This window comes from Salvelinus fontinalis, unplaced genomic scaffold (assembly GCF_029448725.1).
Source record: "Salvelinus fontinalis isolate EN_2023a unplaced genomic scaffold, ASM2944872v1 scaffold_0001, whole genome shotgun sequence".
NCBI classification, from domain to species: Eukaryota; Metazoa; Chordata; class Actinopteri; order Salmoniformes; family Salmonidae; genus Salvelinus; species Salvelinus fontinalis.
The window spans coordinates 1,467,276-1,489,837 of NW_026600210.1; the positions used below are offsets into that span (position 1 = coordinate 1,467,276).

The window sequence follows — 22,562 nt, forward strand, 5'->3', positions numbered from 1 at the left end:
TTCAGGGGGCAGAACGACAGATTTGTCAGCTCGGGGACTCGATCTTGCAACCTTTCGGTTACAAGTCCAACGCTCTAACCACTAGGCTACCTGCCGCCTCTGACCGCTAGGCTACCTGCCGCCTCTGACCGCTAGACTACCTGCCGCCTCTGACCGCTAGGCTACCTGCCGCCTCTGACCGCTAGGCTACCTGCCGCCTCTAACCGCTAGGCTACCTGCCGCCTCTAACCGCTAGGCTACCTGCCGCCTCTGACCGCTAGGCAACCTGCCGCCTCTGACCGCTAGGCTACCTGCCGCCTCTGACCGCTAGGCTACCTGCCGCCTCTGACCGCTAGGCTACCTGCCGCCTCTGACCGCTAGGCTACCTGCCGCCTCTGACCGCTAGGCTACCTGCCGCCTCTGACCGCTAGGCTACCTGCCGCCTCTGACCGCTAGGCTACCTGCCGCCTCTGACCGCTAGGCTACCTGCCGCCTCTGACCGCTAGGCTACCTGCCGCCTCTGACCGCTAGGCTACCTGCCGCCTCTGACCGCTAGGCTACCTGCCGCCTCTGACCGCTAGGCTACCTGCCGCCTCTGACCGCTAGGCTACCTGCCGCCTCTGACAGCTAGGCTACCTGCCGCCTCTGACCGCTAGGCTACCTGCCGCCTCTGACCGCTAGGCTACCTGCCGCCTCTGACCGCTAGGCTACCTGCCGCCTCTGACCGCTAGGCTACCTGCCGCCTCTGACCGCTAGGCTACCTGCCGCCTCTAACCGCTAGGCTACCTGCCGCCTCTGACCGCTAGGCTACCTGCCGCCTCTAACCGCTAGGCTACCTGCCGCCTCTAACCGCTAGGCTACCTGCCGCCTCTAACCGCTAGGCTACCTGCCTCCTCTAACCGCTAGGCTACCTGCCGCCTCTAACCGCTAGGCTACCTGCCTCCTCTAACCGCTAGGCTACCTGCCGCCTCTAACCGCTAGGCTACCTGCCGCCTCTAACCGCTAGGCTACCTGCCGCCTCTAACCGCTAGGCTACCTGCCTCCTCTAACCGCTAGGCTACCTGCCGCCTCTAACCGCTAGGCTACCTGCCGCCTCTAACCGCTAGGCTACCTGCCGCCTCTAACCGCTAGGCTACCTGCCTCCTCTAACCGCTAGGCTACCTGCCGCCTCTAACCGCTAGGCTACCTGCCTCCTCTAACCGCTAGGCTACCTGCCTCCTCTAACCGCTAGGCTACCTGCCTCCTCTAACCGCTAGGCTACCTGCCGCCCCATCTGACATGCAGGGACATGAAACAGGTCAACGGTTTAACTATGCATCACCTCTAAATAACATACACATTGAATTCACACTATATAGTCGGCTACAGTACCTAGGCATGGTTGTTGATGATCGGGAGCGCCCCCTGTCAGTGGGAGAACCTCGGTGCGTTCCCAGGGCAGCGTGTTGAGGACAGCAATGGAAGTAGCTGTACTGTCAGAGTCTCCTGTCTGGGTCATAGCCCCTTTAGACGCCAGGGCCTCACAGGAGACACGCAGCAGTCTGGTCCCCATGGTACGGATGTCTGAGAGACACGAGAACACACATACACAGGAAATGGTTTAAGTTTGTGACTTTTTCTCAAAACAAAGACGGTCTGCTATTGTCATTATGGTCTTTTTCCTATATCTTGATAATATACAGCTGTTATATACCCTGATAATACACAGCTGTTATATACCCTGATAATATACAGCTGTTATATACCCTGATAATACACAGCTGTTATATACCCTGATAATATACAGCTGTTATATACCCTGATAATATACAGCTGTTATATACCCTGATAATATACAGCTGTTATATACCTTGATAATATACAGCTGTTATATACCCTGATAATATACAGCTGTTATATATCTTGATAATATACAGCTGTTATATACCCTGATAATATACAGCTGTTATATACCCTGATAATATACAGCTGTTATATACCCTGATAATACACAGCTGTTATATACCCTGATAATATACAGCTGTTATATACCTTGATAATATACAGCTGTTATATACCTTGATAATATACAGCTGTTATATACCCTGATAATATACAGCGGTTATATACCGTGATAATACACAGCTGTTATATACCTTGATAATATACAGCGGTTATATACCGTGATAATACACAGCTGTTATATACCTTGATAATATACAGCGGTTATATACCGTGATAATACACAGCTGTTATATACCCTGATAATACACAGCTGTTATATACCTTGATAATATCGTAGTGCGTCCTCTACCACCATCTCTATACAGGTGCCAGGAATCACATCATGGAACTGGTTCAGGAGGAGCTGCCTGAAAAACAAAACACAATTTAGTAGTGTTGAGGGCCTAGGGAGATGTCAACGTTTTAGTAGTGTTGAGGGCCTAGGGACATGACGTTTTAGTAGTGTTGAGGGCCTAGGGAGATGTCAACGTTTTAGTAGTGTTGAGGGCCTAGGGAGATGTCAACGTTTTAGTAGTGTTGAGGGCCTAGGGAGATGTCAACGTTTTAGTAGCGTTGAGGGCCTAGGGAGATGTCAACGTTTTAGTAGTGTTGAGGGCCTAGGGAGATGTCAACGTTTTAGTAGCGTTGAGGGCCTAGGGAGATGTCAACGTTTTAGTAGTGTTGAGGGCCTAGGGACATGTCAACGTTTTAGTAGTGTTGAGGGTCTAGGGAGATGTCAACGTTTTAGTAGTGTTGAGGGCCTAGGGAGATGTCAACGTTTTAGTAGTGTTGAGGGCCTAGGGAGATGTCAACGTATTAGTAGTGTTGAGGGTCTAGGGACATGTCAACGTTTTAGTAGCGTTGAGGGCCTAGGGAGATGACAACGTATTAGTAGTGTTGAGGGCCTAGGGACATGACGTTTTAGTAGTGTTGAGGGCCTAGGGACATGACAACGTTTTAGTAGTGTTGAGGGTCTAGGGAGATGTCAACGTTTTAGTAGCGTTGAGGGTCTAGGGACATGACGTTTTAGTAGTGTTGAGGGCCTAGGGAGATGTCAACGTTTTAGTAGTGTTGAGGGCCTAGGGAGATGTCAACGTTTTAGTAGTGTTGAGGGCCTAGGGAGATGTCAACGTTTTAGTAGTGTTGAGGGTCTAGGGACATGTCAACGTTTTAGTAGAGTTGAGGGCCTAGGGAGATGTCAACGTTTTAGTAGTGTTGAGGGTCTAGGGAGATGTCAACGTTTTAGTAGTGTTGAGGGCCTAGGGAGATGTCAACGTTTTAGTAGTGTTGAGGGTCTAGGGACATGACGTTTTAGTAGTGTTGAGGGCCTAGGGAGATGTCAACGTTTTAGTAGTGTTGAGGGTCTAGGGACATGTCAACGTTTTAGTAGTGTTGAGGGCCTAGGGAGATGTCAACGTTTTAGTAGCGTTGAGGGCCTAGGGACATGTCAACGTTTTAGTAGTGTTGAGGGCCTAGGGACATGTCAACGTTTTAGTAGTGTTGAGGGCCTAGGGAGATGTCAACGTTTTAGTAGCGTTGAGGGCCTAGGGACATGTCAACGTTTTAGTAGTGTTGAGGGTCTAGGGACATGTCAACGTTTTAGTAGAGTTGAGGGTCTAGGGACATGACAACGTTTTAGTAGTGTTGAGGGCCTAGGGACATGACGTTTTAGTAGTGTTGAGGGCCTAGGGACATGACAACGTTTTAGTAGTGTTGAGGGCCTAGGGACATGTCAACGTTTTAGTAGCGTTGAGGGTCTAGGGACATGACGTTTTAGTAGTGTTGAGGGCCTAGGGACATGACGTTTTAGTAGTGTTGAGGGCCTATGGAGATGTCAACGTTTTAGTAGTGTTGAGGGCCTAGGGAGATGACAACGTTTTAGTAGTGTTGAGGGCCTATGGAGATGTCAACGTTTTAGTAGTGTTGAGGGTCTAGGGAGATGTCAACGTTTTAGTAGTGTTGAGGGCCTAGGGAGATGTCAACGTTTTAGTAGTGTTGAGGGCCTAGGGACATGTCAACGTTTTAGTAGAGTTGAGGGCCTAGGGACATGACAACGTTTTAGTAGTGTTGAGGGTCTAGGGACATGACAACGTTTTAGTAGTGTTGAGGGCCTAGGGACATGACAACGTTTTAGTAGTGTTGAGGGCCTAGGGACATGACAACGTTTTAGTAGTGTTGAGGGTCTAGGGACATGACAACGTTTTAGTAGTGTTGAGGGCCTAGGGACATGACAACGTTTTAGTAGTGTTAAGGGTCTAGGGAGATGACAACGTATTAGTAGCGTTGAGGGCCTAGGGACATGACGTTTTAGTAGTGTTGAGGGCCTAGGGACATGTCAACGTATTAGTAGCGTTGAGGGCCTAGGGACATGACGTTTTAGTAGTGTTGAGGGCCTAGGGACATGTCAACGTTTTAGTAGTGTTGAGGGTCTAGGGACATGACGTTTTAGTAGTGTTGAGGGCCTAGGGACATGTCAACGTTTTAGTAGTGTTGAGGGTCTAGGGAGATGACGTTTTAGTAGTGTTGAGGGCCTAGGGACATGACGTTTTAGTAGTGTTGAGGGCCTAGGGACATGACGTTTTAGTAGTGTTGAGGGCCTAGGGACATGACGTTTTAGTAGTGTTGAGGGCCTAGGGAGATGTCAACGTTTTAGTAGTGTTGAGGGCCTAGGGAGATGTCAATGTTTTAGTAGAGTTGAGGGCCTAGGGACATGTCAACGTTTTAGTAGTGTTGAGGGCCTAGGGAGATGTCAACGTTTTAGTAGTGTTGAGGGTCTAGGGACATGACGTTTTAGTAGTGTTGAGGGCCTAGGGACATGTCAACGTTTTAGTAGTGTTGAGGGTCTAGGGAGATGTAATACCAGGTTAAGGAATGTGTGAAATAATGAATGACATTATTTGTGTGTGTGTGTGTGTGTGTGTGTGTGCGTGCGTGCGTGCGTGTGTCTGTGTAGAACAATAAAGGAGCTCCGTTAGCTAAATCCTGAAACCATATGTCATTCCTTCACCTGATTCAACGGAAGTGTAGTTGTATAATATGTCTGTTTAGAGAACCGGTGGTGTCTCAAAAGCACCCCAGAGGCTAAATGTCTACATCTTTATGTGCCGTGGCCTTTACCTCCAGAGGATTCGTAGCGGTTGGGAGGGATACTGAAACGTCTTGTCCAGACACAGAGCCAAGCTGCTGGCCACCTCAACGTCATGGAGCAAGGTCTCACACTGACGATTCCCCAGCTTGATCTGGAGACACACGTGGGTTGGATAAGTGGCAAAACTCTGTCCTTAAAGCCCAGTAATCAACAGTTCTAACTAATGAAGTCGATGTTGAGTGGTCTCTGGTCCCAGATGTCTGACGTGAACGTCACCATAGAGTTGGCAATACGACACAAACAGCTCTGAGAGGCTTTGAGAAGCCCAGGTTAGGTCCCACCTGTGCCTGTGTGGTGTAGGTCCCACCTGTTCCTGTGTGGTGTAGGTCCCACCTGTGCCTGTGTGGTGTAGGTCTCACCTGTGCCTGTGCGGTGTAGGCCTCACCTGTTCCTGTGTGGTGTAGGTCCCACCTGTTCCTGTGTGGTGTAGGTCCCACCTGTTCCTGTGTGGTGTAGGTCCCACCTGTTCCTGTGTGGTGTAGGTCCCACCTGTTCCTGTGTGGTGTAGGTCCCACCTGTTCCTGTGTGGTGTAGGTCCCACCTGTTCCTGTGTGGTGTAGGTCCCACCTGTTCCTGTGTGGTGTAGGTCCCACCTGTTCCTGTGTGGTGTAGGGCCCACCTGTTCCTGTGTGGTGTAGGTCCCACCTGTTCCTGTGTGGTGTAGGTCCCACCTGTTCCTGTGTGGTGTAGGTCCCACCTGTTCCTGTGTGGTGTAGGTCCCACCTGTTCCTGTGTGGTGTAGGTCCCACCTGTTCCTGTGTGGTGTAGGTCCCACCTGTTCCTGTGTGGTGTAGGCCTCACCTGTGCCTGTGTGGTGTAGGCCTCACCTGTGCCTGTGTGGTGTAGGCCTCACCTGTTCCTGTGTGGTGTAGGCCTCACCTGTGCCTGTGTGGTGTAGGCCTCACCTGTACCTGTGTGGTGTAGGCCTCACCTGTTCCTGTGTGGTGTAGGCCTCACCTGTGCCTGTGTGGTGTAGGCCTCACCTGTACCTGTGTGGTGTAGACCTCACCTGTTCCTGTGTGGTGTAGACCTCACCTGTTCCTGTGTGGTGTAGGGCTCACCTGTGCCTGTGTGGTGTAGGCCTCACCTGTGCCTGTGTGGTGTAGGCCTCACCTGTTCCTGTGTGGTGTAGGTCCCACCTGTACCTGTGTGGTGTAGGTCCCACCTGTACCTGTGGTGTAGGTCCCACCTGTACCTGTGTGGTGTAGGTCCCACCTGTACCTGTGTGGTGTAGGTCCCACCTGTACCTGTGTGGTGTAGGCCTCACCTGTTCCTGTGTGGTGTAGGCCTCACCTGTGCCTGTGTGGTGTAGGCCTCATCTGTTCCTGTGTGGTGTAGGCCTCACCTGTTCCTGTGTGGTGTAGGTCCCACCTGTGCTTGTGTGGTGTAGGCCTCACCTGTGCCTGTGTGGTGTAGGCCTCACCTGTGCCTGTGTGGTGTAGGTCCCACCTGTGCTTGTGTGGTGTAGGCCTCACCTGTTCCTGTGTGGTGTAGGCCTCACCTGTGCCTGTGTGGTGTAGGCCTCACCTGTGCCTGTGTGGTGTAGGCCTCACCTGTTCCTGTGTGGTGTAGGTCCCACCTGTGCTTGTGTGGTGTAGGTCCCACCTGTGCCTGTGTGGTGTAGGTCCCACCTGTTCCTGTGTGGTGTAGGCCTCACCTGTGCTTGTGTGGTGTAGGTCCCACCTGTGCTTGTGTGGTGTAGGCCTCACCTGTTCCTGTGTGGTGTAGGCCTCACCTGTGCCTGTGTGGTGTAGGCCTCACCTGTGCCTGTGTGGTGTAGGCCTCACCTGTGCCTGTGTGGTGTAGGCCTCACCTGTACCTGTGTGGTGTAGGCCTCACCTGTTCATGTGTGGTGTAGGCCTCACCTGTGCCTGTGTGGTGTAGGCCTCACCTGTGCTTGTGTGGTGTAGGCCTAACCTGTACCTGTGTGGTGTAGGCCTCACCTGTGCCTGTGTGGTGTAGGCCTCACCTGTACCTGTGTGGTGTAGACCTCACCTGTTCCTGTGTGGTGTAGGCCTCACCTGTGCCTGTGTGGTGTAGGTCCCACCTGTTCCTGTGTGGTGTAGACCTCACCTGTACCTGTGTGGTGTAGACCTCACCTGTGCCTGTGTGGTGTAGGTCCCACCTGTGCCTGTGTGGTGTAGGTCCCACCTGTTCCTGTGTGGTGTAGGTCCCACCTGTGCCTGTGTGGTGTAGGCCTCACCTGTTCCTGTGTGGTGTAGGCCTCACCTGTGCCTGTGTGGTGTAGGCCTCATCTGTTCCTGTGTGGTGTAGGCCTCACCTGTTCCTGTGTGGTGTAGGCCTCACCTGTTCCTGTGTGGTGTAGGCCTCACCTGTGCCTGTGTGGTGTAGGTCCCACCTGTTCCTGTGTGGTGTAGGTCCCACCTGTGCCTGTGTGGTGTAGGCCTCACCTGTTCCTGTGTGGTGTAGGCCTCACCTGTGCCTGTGTGGTGTAGGCCTCATCTGTTCCTGTGTGGTGTAGGCCTCACCTGTTCCTGTGTGGTGTAGGTCCCACCTGTGCTTGTGTGGTGTAGGCCTCACCTGTGCCTGTGTGGTGTAGGCCTCACCTGTGCTTGTGTGGTGTAGGCCTCACCTGTGCCTGTGTGGTGTAGGCCTCACCTGTGCCTGTGTGGTGTAGGCCTCACCTGTGCCTGTGTGGTGTAGGTCCCACCTGTTCCTGTGTGGTGTAGGCCTCACCTGTACCTGTGTGGTGTAGGCCTCACCTGTGCTTGTGTGGTGTAGGCCTCACCTGTGCCTGTGTGGTGTAGGCCTCACCTGTGCCTGTGTGGTGTAGGCCTCACCTGTGCCTGTGTGGTGTAGGCCTCACCTGTGCCTGTGTGGTGTAGGTCCCACCTGTGCCTGTGTGGTGTAGGCCTCACCTGTACCTGTGTGGTGTAGGCCTCACCTGTGCCTGTGTGGTGTAGGCCTCACCTGTTCCTGTGTGGTGTAGGCCTCACCTGTGCCTGTGTGGTGTAGGCCTCACCTGTTCCTGTGTGGTGTAGGCCTCACCTGTGCCTGTGTGGTGTAGGCCTCACCTGTGCCTGTGTGGTGTAGGTCCCACCTGTTCCTGTGTGGTGTAGGTCCCACCTGTGCCTGTGTGGTGTAGGCCTCACCTGTACCTGTGTGGTGTAGGCCTCACCTGTGCCTGTGTGGTGTAGGCCTCACCTGTTCCTGTGTGGTGTAGGCCTCACCTGTTCCTGTGTGGTGTAGGCCTCACCTGTTCCTGTGTGGTGTAGGCCTCACCTGTTCCTGTGTGGTGTAGGCCTCACCTGTTCCTGTGTGGTGTAGGCCTCACCTGTGCTTGTGTGGTGTAGGCCTCACCTGTTCATGTGTGGTGTAGGCCTCACCTGTGCCTGTGTGGTGTAGGCCTCACCTGTACCTGTGTGGTGTAGACCTCACCTGTTCATGTGTGGTGTAGGCCTCACCTGTACCTGTGTGGTGTAGGCCTCACCTGTTCATGTGTGGTGTAGGCCTCACCTGTACCTGTGTGGTGTAGGCCTCACCTGTTCATGTGTGGTGTAGGCCTCACCTGTACCTGTGTGGTGTAGGCCTCACCTGTTCCTGTGTGGTGTAGGCCTCACCTGTGCCTGTGTGGTGTAGGCCTCACCTGTACCTGTGTGGTGTAGACCTCACCTGTGCCTGTGTGGTGTAGGCCTCACCTGTGCCTGTGTGGTGTAGGCCTCACCTGTACCTGTGTGGTGTAGACCTCACCTGTTCCTGTGTGGTGTAGGGCTCACCTGTTCCTGTGTGGTGTAGGCGTCACCTGTGCCTGTGTGGTGTAGGCCTCACCTGTGCTTGTGTGGTGTAGGCCTCACCTGTACCTGTGTGGTGTAGGCCTCACCTGTGCTTGTGTGGTGTAGGCCTCACCTGTACCTGTGTGGTGTAGACCTCACCTGTTCCTGTGTGGTGTAGGGCTCACCTGTTCCTGTGTGGTGTAGGCCTCACCTGTGCCTGTGTGGTGTAGGTCCCACCTGTGCCTGTGTGGTGTAGGTCCCACCTGTACCTGTGTGGTGTAGACCTCACCTGTGCCTGTGTGGTGTAGGCCTCACCTGTTCCTGTGTGGTGTAGGTCCCACCTGTGCTTGTGTGGTGTAGGCCTCACCTGTGCCTGTGTGGTGTAGGCCTCACCTGTGCTTGTGTGGTGTAGGCCTCACCTGTGCCTGTGTGGTGTAGGCCTCACCTGTGCCTGTGTGGTGTAGGCCTCACCTGTGCCTGTGTGGTGTAGGTCCCACCTGTTCCTGTGTGGTGTAGGCCTCACCTGTACCTGTGTGGTGTAGGCCTCACCTGTACCTGTGTGGTGTAGGCCTCACCTGTGCTTGTGTGGTGTAGGCCTCACCTGTTCCTGTGTGGTGTAGGTCTCACCTGTTCCTGTGTGGTGTAGGCCTCACCTGTGCCTGTGTGGTGTAGGTCTCACCTGTTCCTGTGTGGTGTAGGCCTCACCTGTGCCTGTGTGGTGTAGGCCTCACCTGTGCCTGTGTGGTGTAGGCCTCACCTGTGCCTGTGTGGTGTAGGCCTCACCTGTGCCTGTGTGGTGTAGGTCCCACCTGTTCCTGTGTGGTGTAGGTCCCACCTGTGCCTGTGTGGTGTAGGCCTCACCTGTACCTGTGTGGTGTAGGCCTCACCTGTGCCTGTGTGGTGTAGGCCTCACCTGTTCCTGTGTGGTGTAGGCCTCACCTGTGCCTGTGTGGTGTAGGCCTCACCTGTTCCTGTGTGGTGTAGGCCTCACCTGTGCCTGTGTGGTGTAGGCCTCACCTGTGCCTGTGTGGTGTAGGCCTCACCTGTGCCTGTGTGGTGTAGGCCTCACCTGTTCCTGTGTGGTGTAGGTCTCACCTGTTCCTGTGTGGTGTAGGCCTCACCTGTGCCTGTGTGGTGTAGGTCCCACCTGTTCCTGTGTGGTGTAGGTCCCACCTGTGCCTGTGTGGTGTAGGCCTCACCTGTACCTGTGTGGTGTAGGCCTCACCTGTGCCTGTGTGGTGTAGGCCTCACCTGTTCCTGTGTGGTGTAGGCCTCACCTGTTCCTGTGTGGTGTAGACCTCACCTGTTCCTGTGTGGTGTAGGCCTCACCTGTGCCTGTGTGGTGTAGGCCTCACCTGTTCCTGTGTGGTGTAGGCCTCACCTGTGCCTGTGTGGTGTAGGCCTCACCTGTTCCTGTGTGGTGTAGGCCTCACCTGTGCCTGTGTGGTGTAGGTTCCGTTATGTAGTTCAAGAAATAGTTCTCCAGTCCAGGTACACAGAAGAGAGGAGTCCGCCTCAAGCTCAGAGAAGAGCCGGTCAGGGCTGGACATCTGGACCCTAGGGTTAGAAACCATTAAGAAACACGTTACAGGCAATTACATACATGTGTTCAAATATAGCCAGTACACACAGATACGGAGCCTTCAGAAAGTTGTCACAGCCCTTCTTCCACATGTTGTTGTTTATAATGGATTATATTGACATGTTGTTTATAATGGATTATATTGACATGTTGTTGTTTATAATGGATTATATTGACATGTTGTTGTTTATAATGGATTATATTGACATGTTGTTTATAATGGATTATATTGACATGTTGTTGTTTATAATGGATTATATTGACATGTTGTTGTTTATAATGGATTATATTGACATGTTGTTTATAATGGATTATATTGACATGTTGTTTATAATGGATTATATTGACATGTTGTTGTGTTTATAATGGATTATATTGACATGTTGTTGTTTATAATGGATTATATTGACATGTTGTTTATAATGGATTATATTGACATGTTGTTTATAATGGATTATATTGACATGTTGTTGTGTTTATAATGGATTATATTGACATGTTGTTGTTTATAATGGATTATATTGACATGTTGTTTATAATGGATTATATTGACATGTTGTTGTTGTTTATAATGGATTATATTGACATGTTGTTTATAATGGATTATATTGACATGTTGTTGTGTTTATAATGGATTATATTGACATGTTGTTGTTTATAATGGATTATATTGACATGTTGTTGTTTATAATGGATTATATTGACATGTTGTTTATAATGGATTATATTGACATGTTGTTTATAATGGATTATATTGACATGTTGTTGTGTTTATAATGGATTATATTGACATGTTGTTTATAATGGATTATATTGACATGTTGTTTATAATGGATTATATTGACATGTTGTTGTTTATAATGGATTATATTGACATGTTGTTTATAATGGATTATATTGACATGTTGTTGTTTATAATGGATTATATTGACATGTTGTTTATAATGGATTATATTGACATGTTGTTTATAATGGATTATATTGACATGTTGTTGTTTATAATGGATTATATTGACATGTTGTTTATAATGGATTATATTGACATGTTGTTGTTGTTTATAATGGATTATATTGACATGTTGTTTATAATGGATTATATTGACATGTTGTTTATAATGGATTATATTGACATGTTGTTGTTGTTTATAATGGATTATATTGACATGTTGTTGTGTTTATAATGGATTATATTGACATGTTGTTTATAATGGATTATATTGACATGTTGTTGTGTTTATAATGGATTATATTGACATGTTGTTGTTTATAATGGATTATATTGACATGTTGTTGTGTTTATAATGGATTATATTGACATGTTGTTGTGTTTATAATGGATTATATTGACATGTTGTTGTTTATAATGGATTATATTGACATGTTGTTTATAATGGATTATATTGACATGTTGTTGTTTATAATGGATTATATTGACATGTTGTTGTTTATAATGGATTATATTGACATGTTGTTGTTTATAATGGATTATATTGACATGTTGTTGTTGTTTATAATGGATTATATTGACATGTTGTTTATAATGGATTATATTGACATGTTGTTTATAATGGATTATATTGACATGTTGTTGTTTATAATGGATTATATTGACATGTTGTTGTTTATAATGGATTATATTGACATGTTGTTTATAATGGATTATATTGACATGTTGTTGTTTATAATGGATTATATTGACATGTTGTTTATAATGGATTATATTGACATGTTGTTTATAATGGATTATATTGACATGTTGTTGTTTATAATGGATTATATTGACATGTTGTTGTGTTTATAATGGATTATATTGACATGTTGTTTATAATGGATTATATTGACATGTTGTTTATAATGGATTATATTGACATGTTGTTGTTTATAATGGATTATATTGACATGTTGTTGTTTATAATGGATTATATTGACATGTTGTTGTTTATAATGGATTATATTGACATGTTGTTTATAATGGATTATATTGACATGTTGTTGTGTTTATAATGGATTATATTGACATGTTGTTTATAATGGATTATATTGACATGTTGTTGTTTATAATGGATTATATTGACATGTTGTTTATAATGGATTATATTGACATGTTGTTTATAATGGATTATATTGACATGTTGTTGTTTATAATGGATTATATTGACATGTTGTTGTTTATAATGGATTATATTGACATGTTGTTTATAATGGATTATATTGACATGTTGTTGTTTATAATGGATTATATTGACATGTTGTTTATAATGGATTATATTGACATGTTGTTGTTTATAATGGATTATATTGACATGTTGTTGTTTATAATGGATTATATTGACATGTTGTTGTGTTTATAATGGATTATATTGACATGTTGTTGTGTTTATAATGGATTATATTGACATGTTGTTGTTTATAATGGATTATATTGACATGTTGTTGTTTATAATGGATTATATTGACATGTTGTTGTTTATAATGGATTATATTGACATGTTGTTTATAATGGATTATATTGACATGTTGTTGTGTTTATAATGGATTATATTGACATGTTGTTGTTTATAATGGATTATATTGACATGTTGTTTATAATGGATTATATTGACATGTTGTTGTGTTTATAATGGATTATATTGACATGTTGTTTATAATGGATTATATTGACATGTTGTTGTTTATAATGGATTATATTGACATGTTGTTTATAATGGATTATATTGACATGTTGTTGTTTATAATGGATTATATTGACATGTTGTTGTTTATAATGGATTATATTGACATGTTGTTGTTTATAATGGATTATATTGACATGTTGTTGTTTATAATGGATTATATTGACATGTTGTTTATAATGGATTATATTGACATGTTGTTGTTTATAATGGATTATATTGACATGTTGTTGTGTTTATAATGGATTATATTGACATGTTGTTGTTTATAATGGATTATATTGACATGTTGTTGTGTTTATAATGGATTATATTGACATGTTGTTTATAATGGATTATATTGACATGTTGTTGTTTATAATGGATTATATTGACATGTTGTTGTTTATAATGGATTATATTGACATGTTGTTTATAATGGATTATATTGACATGTTGTTGTGTTTATAATGGATTATATTGACATGTTGTTGTTTATAATGGATTATATTGACATGTTGTTGTGTTTATAATGGATTATATTGACATGTTGTTGTTTATAATGGATTATATTGACATGTTGTTGTTTATAATGGATTATATTGACATGTTGTTGTGTTTATAATGGATTATATTGACATGTTGTTTATAATGGATTATATTGACATGTTGTTGTTTATAATGGATTATATTGACATGTTGTTTATAATGGATTATATTGACATGTTGTTGTTTATAATGGATTATATTGACATGTTGTTGTTTATAATGGATTATATTGACATGTTGTTGTTTATAATGGATTATATTGACATGTTGTTTATAATGGATTATATTGACATGTTGTTTATAATGGATTATATTGACATGTTGTTGTTTATAATGGATTATATTGACATGTTGTTGTTTATAATGGATTATATTGACATGTTGTTGTGTTTATAATGGATTATATTGACATGTTGTGTTTATAATGGATTATATTGACATGTTGTTTATAATGGATTATATTGACATGTTGTTGTTTATAATGGATTATATTGACATGTTGTTTATAATGGATTATATTGACATGTTGTTTATAATGGATTATATTGACATGTTGTTGTTTATAATGGATTATATTGACATGTTGTTGTTTATAATGGATTATATTGACATGTTGTTGTTTATAATGGATTATATTGACATGTTGTTGTGTTTATAATGGATTATATTGACATGTTGTTGTTTATAATGGATTATATTGACATGTTGTTGTGTTTATAATGGATTATATTGACATGTTGTTGTTTATAATGGATTATATTGACATGTTGTTGTTTATAATGGATTATATTGACATGTTGTTGTTTATAATGGATTATATTGACATGTTGTTGTTTATAATGGATTATATTGACATGTTGTTGTTTATAATGGATTATATTGACATGTTGTTGTTTATAATGGATTATATTGACATGTTGTTTATAATGGATTATATTGACATGTTGTTGTTTATAATGGATTATATTGACATGTTGTTGTGTTTATAATGGATTATATTGACATGTTGTTGTTTATAATGGATTATATTGACATGTTGTTTATAATGGATTATATTGACATGTTGTTGTTTATAATGGATTATATTGACATGTTGTTGTTTATAATGGATTATATTGACATGTTGTTGTTTATAATGGATTATATTGACATGTTGTTGTTTATAATGGATTATATTGACATGTTGTTGTTTATAATGGATTATATTGACATGTTGTTGTTTATAATGGATTATATTGACATGTTGTTGTTTATAATGGATTATATTGACATGTTGTTGTTTATAATGGATTATATTGACATGTTGTTGTTTATAATGGATTATATTGACATGTTGTTGTTTATAATGGATTATATTGACATGTTGTTGTTTATAATGGATTATATTGACATGTTGTTGTTTATAATGGATTATATTGACATGTTGTTGTTTATAATGGATTATATTGACATGTTGTTGTTTATAATGGATTATATTGACATGTTGTTTATAATGGATTATATTGACATGTTGTTGTTTATAATGGATTATATTGACATGTTGTTTATAATGGATTATATTGACATGTTGTTGTTTATAATGGATTATATTGACATGTTGTTGTTTATAATGGATTATATTGACATGTTGTTGTTTATAATGGATTATATTGACATGTTGTTGTTTATAATGGATTATATTGACATGTTGTTTATAATGGATTATATTGACATGTTGTTGTTTATAATGGATTATATTGACATGTTGTTGTTTATAATGGATTATATTGACATGTTGTTGTTTATAATGGATTATATTGACATGTTGTTGTTTATAATGGATTATATTGACATGTTGTTTTATAATGGATTATATTGACATGTTGTTTATAATGGATTATATTGACATGTTGTTGTTTATAATGGATTATATTGACATGTTGTTGTTTATAATGGATTATATTGACATGTTGTTTATAATGGATTATATTGACATGTTGTTGTTTATAATGGATTATATTGACATGTTGTTGTGTTATAATGGATTATATTGACATGTTGTTGTTTATAATGGATTATATTGACATGTTGTTTATAATGGATTATATTGACATGTTGTTGTTTATAATGGATTATATTGACATGTTGTTGTTTATAATGGATTATATTGACATGTTGTTGTTTATAATGGATTATATTGACATGTTGTTGTTTATAATGGATTATATTGACATGTTGTTGTTTATAATGGATTATATTGACATGTTGTTTATAATGGATTATATTGACATGTTGTTGTGTTTATAATGGATTATATTGACATGTTGTGTTTATAATGGATTATATTGACATGTTGTTGTGTTATAATGGATTATATTGACATGTTGTTTATAATGGATTATATTGACATGTTGTTGTTTATAATGGATTATATTGACATGTTGTGTTATAATGGATTATATTGACATGTTGTTGTTTATAATGGATTATATTGACATGTTGTTTATAATGGATTATATTGACATGTTGTTTATAATGGATTATATTGACATGTTGTTTATAATGGATTATATTGACATGTTGTTGTTTATAATGGATTATATTGACATGTTGTTTATAATGGATTATATTGACATGTTGTGTTTATAATGGATTATATTGACATGTTGTTGTTTATAATGGATTATATTGACATGTTGTTTATAATGGATTATATTGACATGTTGTTGTTTATAATGGATTATATTGACATGTTGTTGTGTTTATAATGGATTATATTGACATGTTGTTTATAATGGATTATATTGACATGTTGTTGTGTTTATAATGGATTATATTGACATGTTGTTGTGTTTATAATGGATTATATTGACATGTTGTTTATAATGGATTATATTGACATGTTGTTGTTTATAATGGATTATATTGACATGTTGTTGTTTATAATGGATTATATTGACATGTTGTTGTTTATAATGGATTATATTGACATGTTGTTGTTTATAATGGATTATATTGACATGTTGTTTATAATGGATTATATTGACATGTTGTTGTTTATAATGGATTATATTGACATGTTGTTGTTTATAATGGATTATATTGACATGTTGTTTATAATGGATTATATTGACATGTTGTTGTTTATAATGGATTATATTGACATGTTGTTGTGTTATAATGGATTATATTGACATGTTGTTGTTTATAATGGATTATATTGACATGTTGTTTATAATGGATTATATTGACATGTTGTTGTTTATAATGGATTATATTGACATGTTGTTGTTTATAATGGATTATATTGACATGTTGTTGTGTTTATAATGGATTATATTGACATGTTGTTGTTTATAATGGATTATATTGACATGTTGTTTATAATGGATTATATTGACATGTTGTTGTTATAATGGATTATATTGACATGTTGTTTATAATGGATTATATTGACATGTTGTTGTTTATAATGGATTATATTGACATGTTGTTGTGTTATAATGGATTATATTGACATGTTGTTGTTTATAATGGATTATATTGACATGTTGTTGTGTTATAATGGATTATATTGACATGTTGTTGTTTATAATGGATTATATTGACATGTTGTTGTTTATAATGGATTATATTGACATGTTGTTGTTTATAATGGATTATATTGACATGTTGTTTATAATGGATTATATTGACATGTTGTTGTTTATAATGGATTATATTGACATGTTGTTGTTTATAATGGATTATATTGACATGTTGTTGTTTATAATGGATTATATTGACATGTTGTTGTTTATAATGGATTATATTGACATGTTGTTTATAATGGATTATATTGACATGTTGTTGTTTATAATGGATTATATTGACATGTTGTTGTTTATAATGGATTATATTGACATGTTGTTGTTTATAATGGATTATATTGACATGTTGTTTATAATGGATTATATTGACATGTTGTTGTTTATAATGGATTATATTGACATGTTGTTTATAATGGATTATATTGACATGTTGTTGTTTATAATGGATTATATTGACATGTTGTTTATAATGGATTATATTGACATGTTGTTTATAATGGATTATATTGACATGTTGTTGTGTTTATAATGGATTATATTGACATGTTGTTGTTTATAATGGATTATATTGACATGTTGTTTATAATGGATTATATTGACATGTTGTTTATAATGGATTATATTGACATGTTGTTGTTTATAATGGATTATATTGACATGTTGTTTATAATGGATTATATTGACATGTTGTTGTTTATAATGGATTATATTGACATGTTGTTGTTTATAATGGATTATATTGACATGTTGTTTATAATGGATTATATTGACATGTTGTTTATAATGGATTATATTGACATGTTGTTGTTTATAATGGATTATATTGACATGTTGTTTATAATGGATTATATTGACATGTTGTTTATAATGGATTATATTGACATGTTGTTGTTTATAATGGATTATATTGACATGTTGTTGTTTATAATGGATTATATTGACATGTTGTTGTGTTTATAATGGATTATATTGACATGTTGTTTATAATGGATTATATTGACATGTTGTTGTTTATAATGGATTATATTGACATGTTGTTGTTTATAATGGATTATATTGACATGTTGTTTATAATGGATTATATTGACATGTTGTTGTTTATAATGGATTATATTGACATGTTGTTTATAATGGATTATATTGACATGTTGTTTATAATGGATTATATTGACATGTTGTTGTTTATAATGGATTATATTGACATGTTGTTTATAATGGATTATATTGACATGTTGTTGTTTATAATGGATTATATTGACATGTTGTTGTTTATAATGGATTATATTGACATGTTGTTGTTTATAATGGATTATATTGACATGTTGTTTATAATGGATTATATTGACATGTTGTTGTTTATAATGGATTATATTGACATGTTGTTGTTTATAATGGATTATATTGACATGTTGTTGTTTATAATGGATTATATTGACATGTTGTTGTTTATAATGGATTATATTGACATGTTGTTGTTTATAATGGATTATATTGACATGTTGTTGTGTTTATAATGGATTATATTGACATGTTGTTTATAATGGATTATATTGACATGTTGTTTATAATGGATTATATTGACATGTTGTTGTTTATAATGGATTATATTGACATGTTGTTGTTTATAATGGATTATATTGACATGTTGTTGTGTTTATAATGGATTATATTGACATGTTGTTGTTTATAATGGATTATATTGACATGTTGTTTATAATGGATTATATTGACATGTTGTTGTTTATAATGGATTATATTGACATGTTGTTGTTTATAATGGATTATATTGACATGTTGTTGTTTATAATGGATTATATTGACATGTTGTTGTTTATAATGGATTATATTGACATGTTGTTTATAATGGATTATATTGACATGTTGTTTATAATGGATTATATTGACATGTTGTTGTTTATAATGGATTATATTGACATGTTGTTGTTTATAATGGATTATATTGACATGTTGTTTATAATGGATTATATTGACATGTTGTTGTTTATAATGGATTATATTGACATGTTGTTGTTTATAATGGATTATATTGACATGTTGTTGTTTATAATGGATTATATTGACATGTTGTTGTTTATAATGGATTATATTGACATGTTGTTTATAATGGATTATATTGACATGTTGTTTATAATGGATTATATTGACATGTTGTTGTTTATAATGGATTATATTGACATGTTGTTTATAATGGATTATATTGACATGTTGTTGTTTATAATGGATTATATTGACATGTTGTTGTTTATAATGGATTATATTGACATGTTGTTTATAATGGATTATATTGACATGTTGTTTATAATGGATTATATTGACATGTTGTTGTTTATAATGGATTATATTGACATGTTGTTGTTTATAATGGATTATATTGACATGTTGTTGTTTATAATGGATTATATTGACATGTTGTTTATAATGGATTATATTGACATGTTGTTGTTTATAATGGATTATATTGACATGTTGTTGTTTATAATGGATTATATTGACATGTTGTTGTTTATAATGGATTATATTGACATGTTGTTTATAATGGATTATATTGACATGTTGTTGTTTATAATGGATTATATTGACATGTTGTTGTTTATAATGGATTATATTGACATGTTGTGTTTATAATGGATTATATTGACATGTTGTTTATAATGGATTATATTGACATGTTGTTGTTTATAATGGATTATATTGACATGTTGTTGTTTATAATGGATTATATTGACATGTTGTTGTTTATAATGGATTATATTGACATGTTGTTGTTTATAATGGATTATATTGACATGTTGTTTATAATGGATTATATTGACATGTTGTTGTTTATAATGGATTATATTGACATGTTGTTGTTTATAATGGATTATATTGACATGTTGTTTATAATGGATTATATTGACATGTTGTTGTTTATAATGGATTATATTGACATGTTGTTGTTTATAATGGATTATATTGACATGTTGTTGTGTTTATAATGGATTATATTGACATGTTGTTGTTTATAATGGATTATATTGACATGTTGTTTATAATGGATTATATTGACATGTTGTTGTTTATAATGGATTATATTGACATGTTGTTGTGTTTATAATGGATTATATTGACATGTTGTTGTTTATAATGGATTATATTGACATGTTGTTTATAATGGATTATATTGACATGTTGTTGTTTATAATGGATTATATTGACATGTTGTTTATAATGGATTATATTGACATGTTGTTTATAATGGATTATATTGACATGTTGTTGTTTATAATGGATTATATTGACATGTTGTTTATAATGGATTATATTGACATGTTGTTGTGTTTATAATGGATTATATTGACATGTTGTTTATAATGGATTATATTGACATGTTGTTTATAATGGATTATATTGACATGTTGTTGTGTTTATAATGGATTATATTGACATGTTGTTGTTTATAATGGATTATATTGACATGTTGTTGTTTATAATGGATTATATTGACATGTTGTTTATAATGGATTATATTGACATGTTGTTTATAATGGATTATATTGACATGTTGTTGTTTATAATGGATTATATTGACATGTTGTTGTGTTTATAATGGATTATATTGACATGTTGTTGTTTATAATGGATTATATTGACATGTTGTTGTGTTTATAATGGATTATATTGACATGTTGTTGTTTATAATGGATTATATTGACATGTTGTTTATAATGGATTATATTGACATGTTGTTGTTTATAATGGATTATATTGACATGTTGTTTATAATGGATTATATTGACATGTTGTTTATAATGGATTATATTGACATGTTGTTGTTTATAATGGATTATATTGACATGTTGTTGTTTATAATGGATTATATTGACATGTTGTTTATAATGGATTATATTGACATGTTGTTGTTTATAATGGATTATATTGACATGTTGTTGTTTATAATGGATTATATTGACATGTTGTTGTTTATAATGGATTATATTGACATGTTGTTGTTTATAATGGATTATATTGACATGTTGTTGTTTATAATGGATTATATTGACATGTTGTTGTTTATAATGGATTATATTGACATGTTGTTGTTTATAATGGATTATATTGACATGTTGTTGTTTATAATGGATTATATTGACATGTTGTTGTTTATAATGGATTATATTGACATGTTGTTTATAATGGATTATATTGACATGTTGTTGTTTATAATGGATTATATTGACATGTTGTTGTTTATAATGGATTATATTGACATGTTGTTGTTTATAATGGATTATATTGACATGTTGTTGTTTATAATGGATTATATTGACATGTTGTTGTGTTTATAATGGATTATATTGACATGTTGTTGTTTATAATGGATTATATTGACATGTTGTTGTGTTTATAATGGATTATATTGACATGTTGTTTATAATGGATTATATTGACATGTTGTTGTTTATAATGGATTATATTGACATGTTGTTGTTTATAATGGATTATATTGACATGTTGTTTATAATGGATTATATTGACATGTTGTTGTTTATAATGGATTATATTGACATGTTGTTGTGTTTATAATGGATTATATTGACATGTTGTTGTGTTTATAATGGATTATATTGACATGTTGTTTATAATGGATTATATTGACATGTTGTTGTTTATAATGGATTATATTGACATGTTGTTGTGTTTATAATGGATTATATTGACATGTTGTTTATAATGGATTATATTGACATGTTGTTTATAATGGATTATATTGACATGTTGTTGTTTATAATGGATTATATTGACATGTTGTTGTTTATAATGGATTATATTGACATGTTGTTGTTTATAATGGATTATATTGACATGTTGTTGTTTATAATGGATTATATTGACATGTTGTTTATAATGGATTATATTGACATGTTGTTGTGTTTATAATGGATTATATTGACATGTTGTTGTTTATAATGGATTATATTGACATGTTGTTGTTTATAATGGATTATATTGACATGTTGTTGTTTATAATGGATTATATTGACATGTTGTTGTTTATAATGGATTATATTGACATGTTGTTGTTTATAATGGATTATATTGACATGTTGTTTATAATGGATTATATTGACATGTTGTTTATAATGGATTATATTGACATGTTGTTGTTTATAATGGATTATATTGACATGTTGTTGTTTATAATGGATTATATTGACATGTTGTTGTTATAATGGATTATATTGACATGTTGTTTATAATGGATTATATTGACATGTTGTTGTTTATAATGGATTATATTGACATGTTGTTGTTTATAATGGATTATATTGACATGTTGTTGTTTATAATGGATTATATTGACAT

The 22,562-nt window shown here is 37.4% G+C and overlaps 1 protein-coding gene across 5 annotated transcripts in view; it reads right to left on the reverse strand.

Moving 5' to 3' along the window:
- man2c1 (mannosidase, alpha, class 2C, member 1) overlaps nt 1–22,562 on the reverse strand; it is a 119,641-nt gene that overhangs the window by 50,501 nt on the left and 46,578 nt on the right. For all 5 annotated transcript variants that reach the window (XM_055910023.1, XM_055910024.1, XM_055910025.1 and 2 more), the window contains 4 exons: nt 10,278–10,401; nt 5,080–5,201; nt 2,245–2,330; nt 1,351–1,542 (listed from right to left, as the gene is read on the reverse strand). In XM_055910023.1, the coding sequence (XP_055765998.1) occupies nt 1,351–1,542; nt 2,245–2,330; nt 5,080–5,201; nt 10,278–10,401 (524 nt within the window). The remainder of the gene's footprint in view (nt 1–1,350; nt 1,543–2,244; nt 2,331–5,079; nt 5,202–10,277; nt 10,402–22,562) is intronic.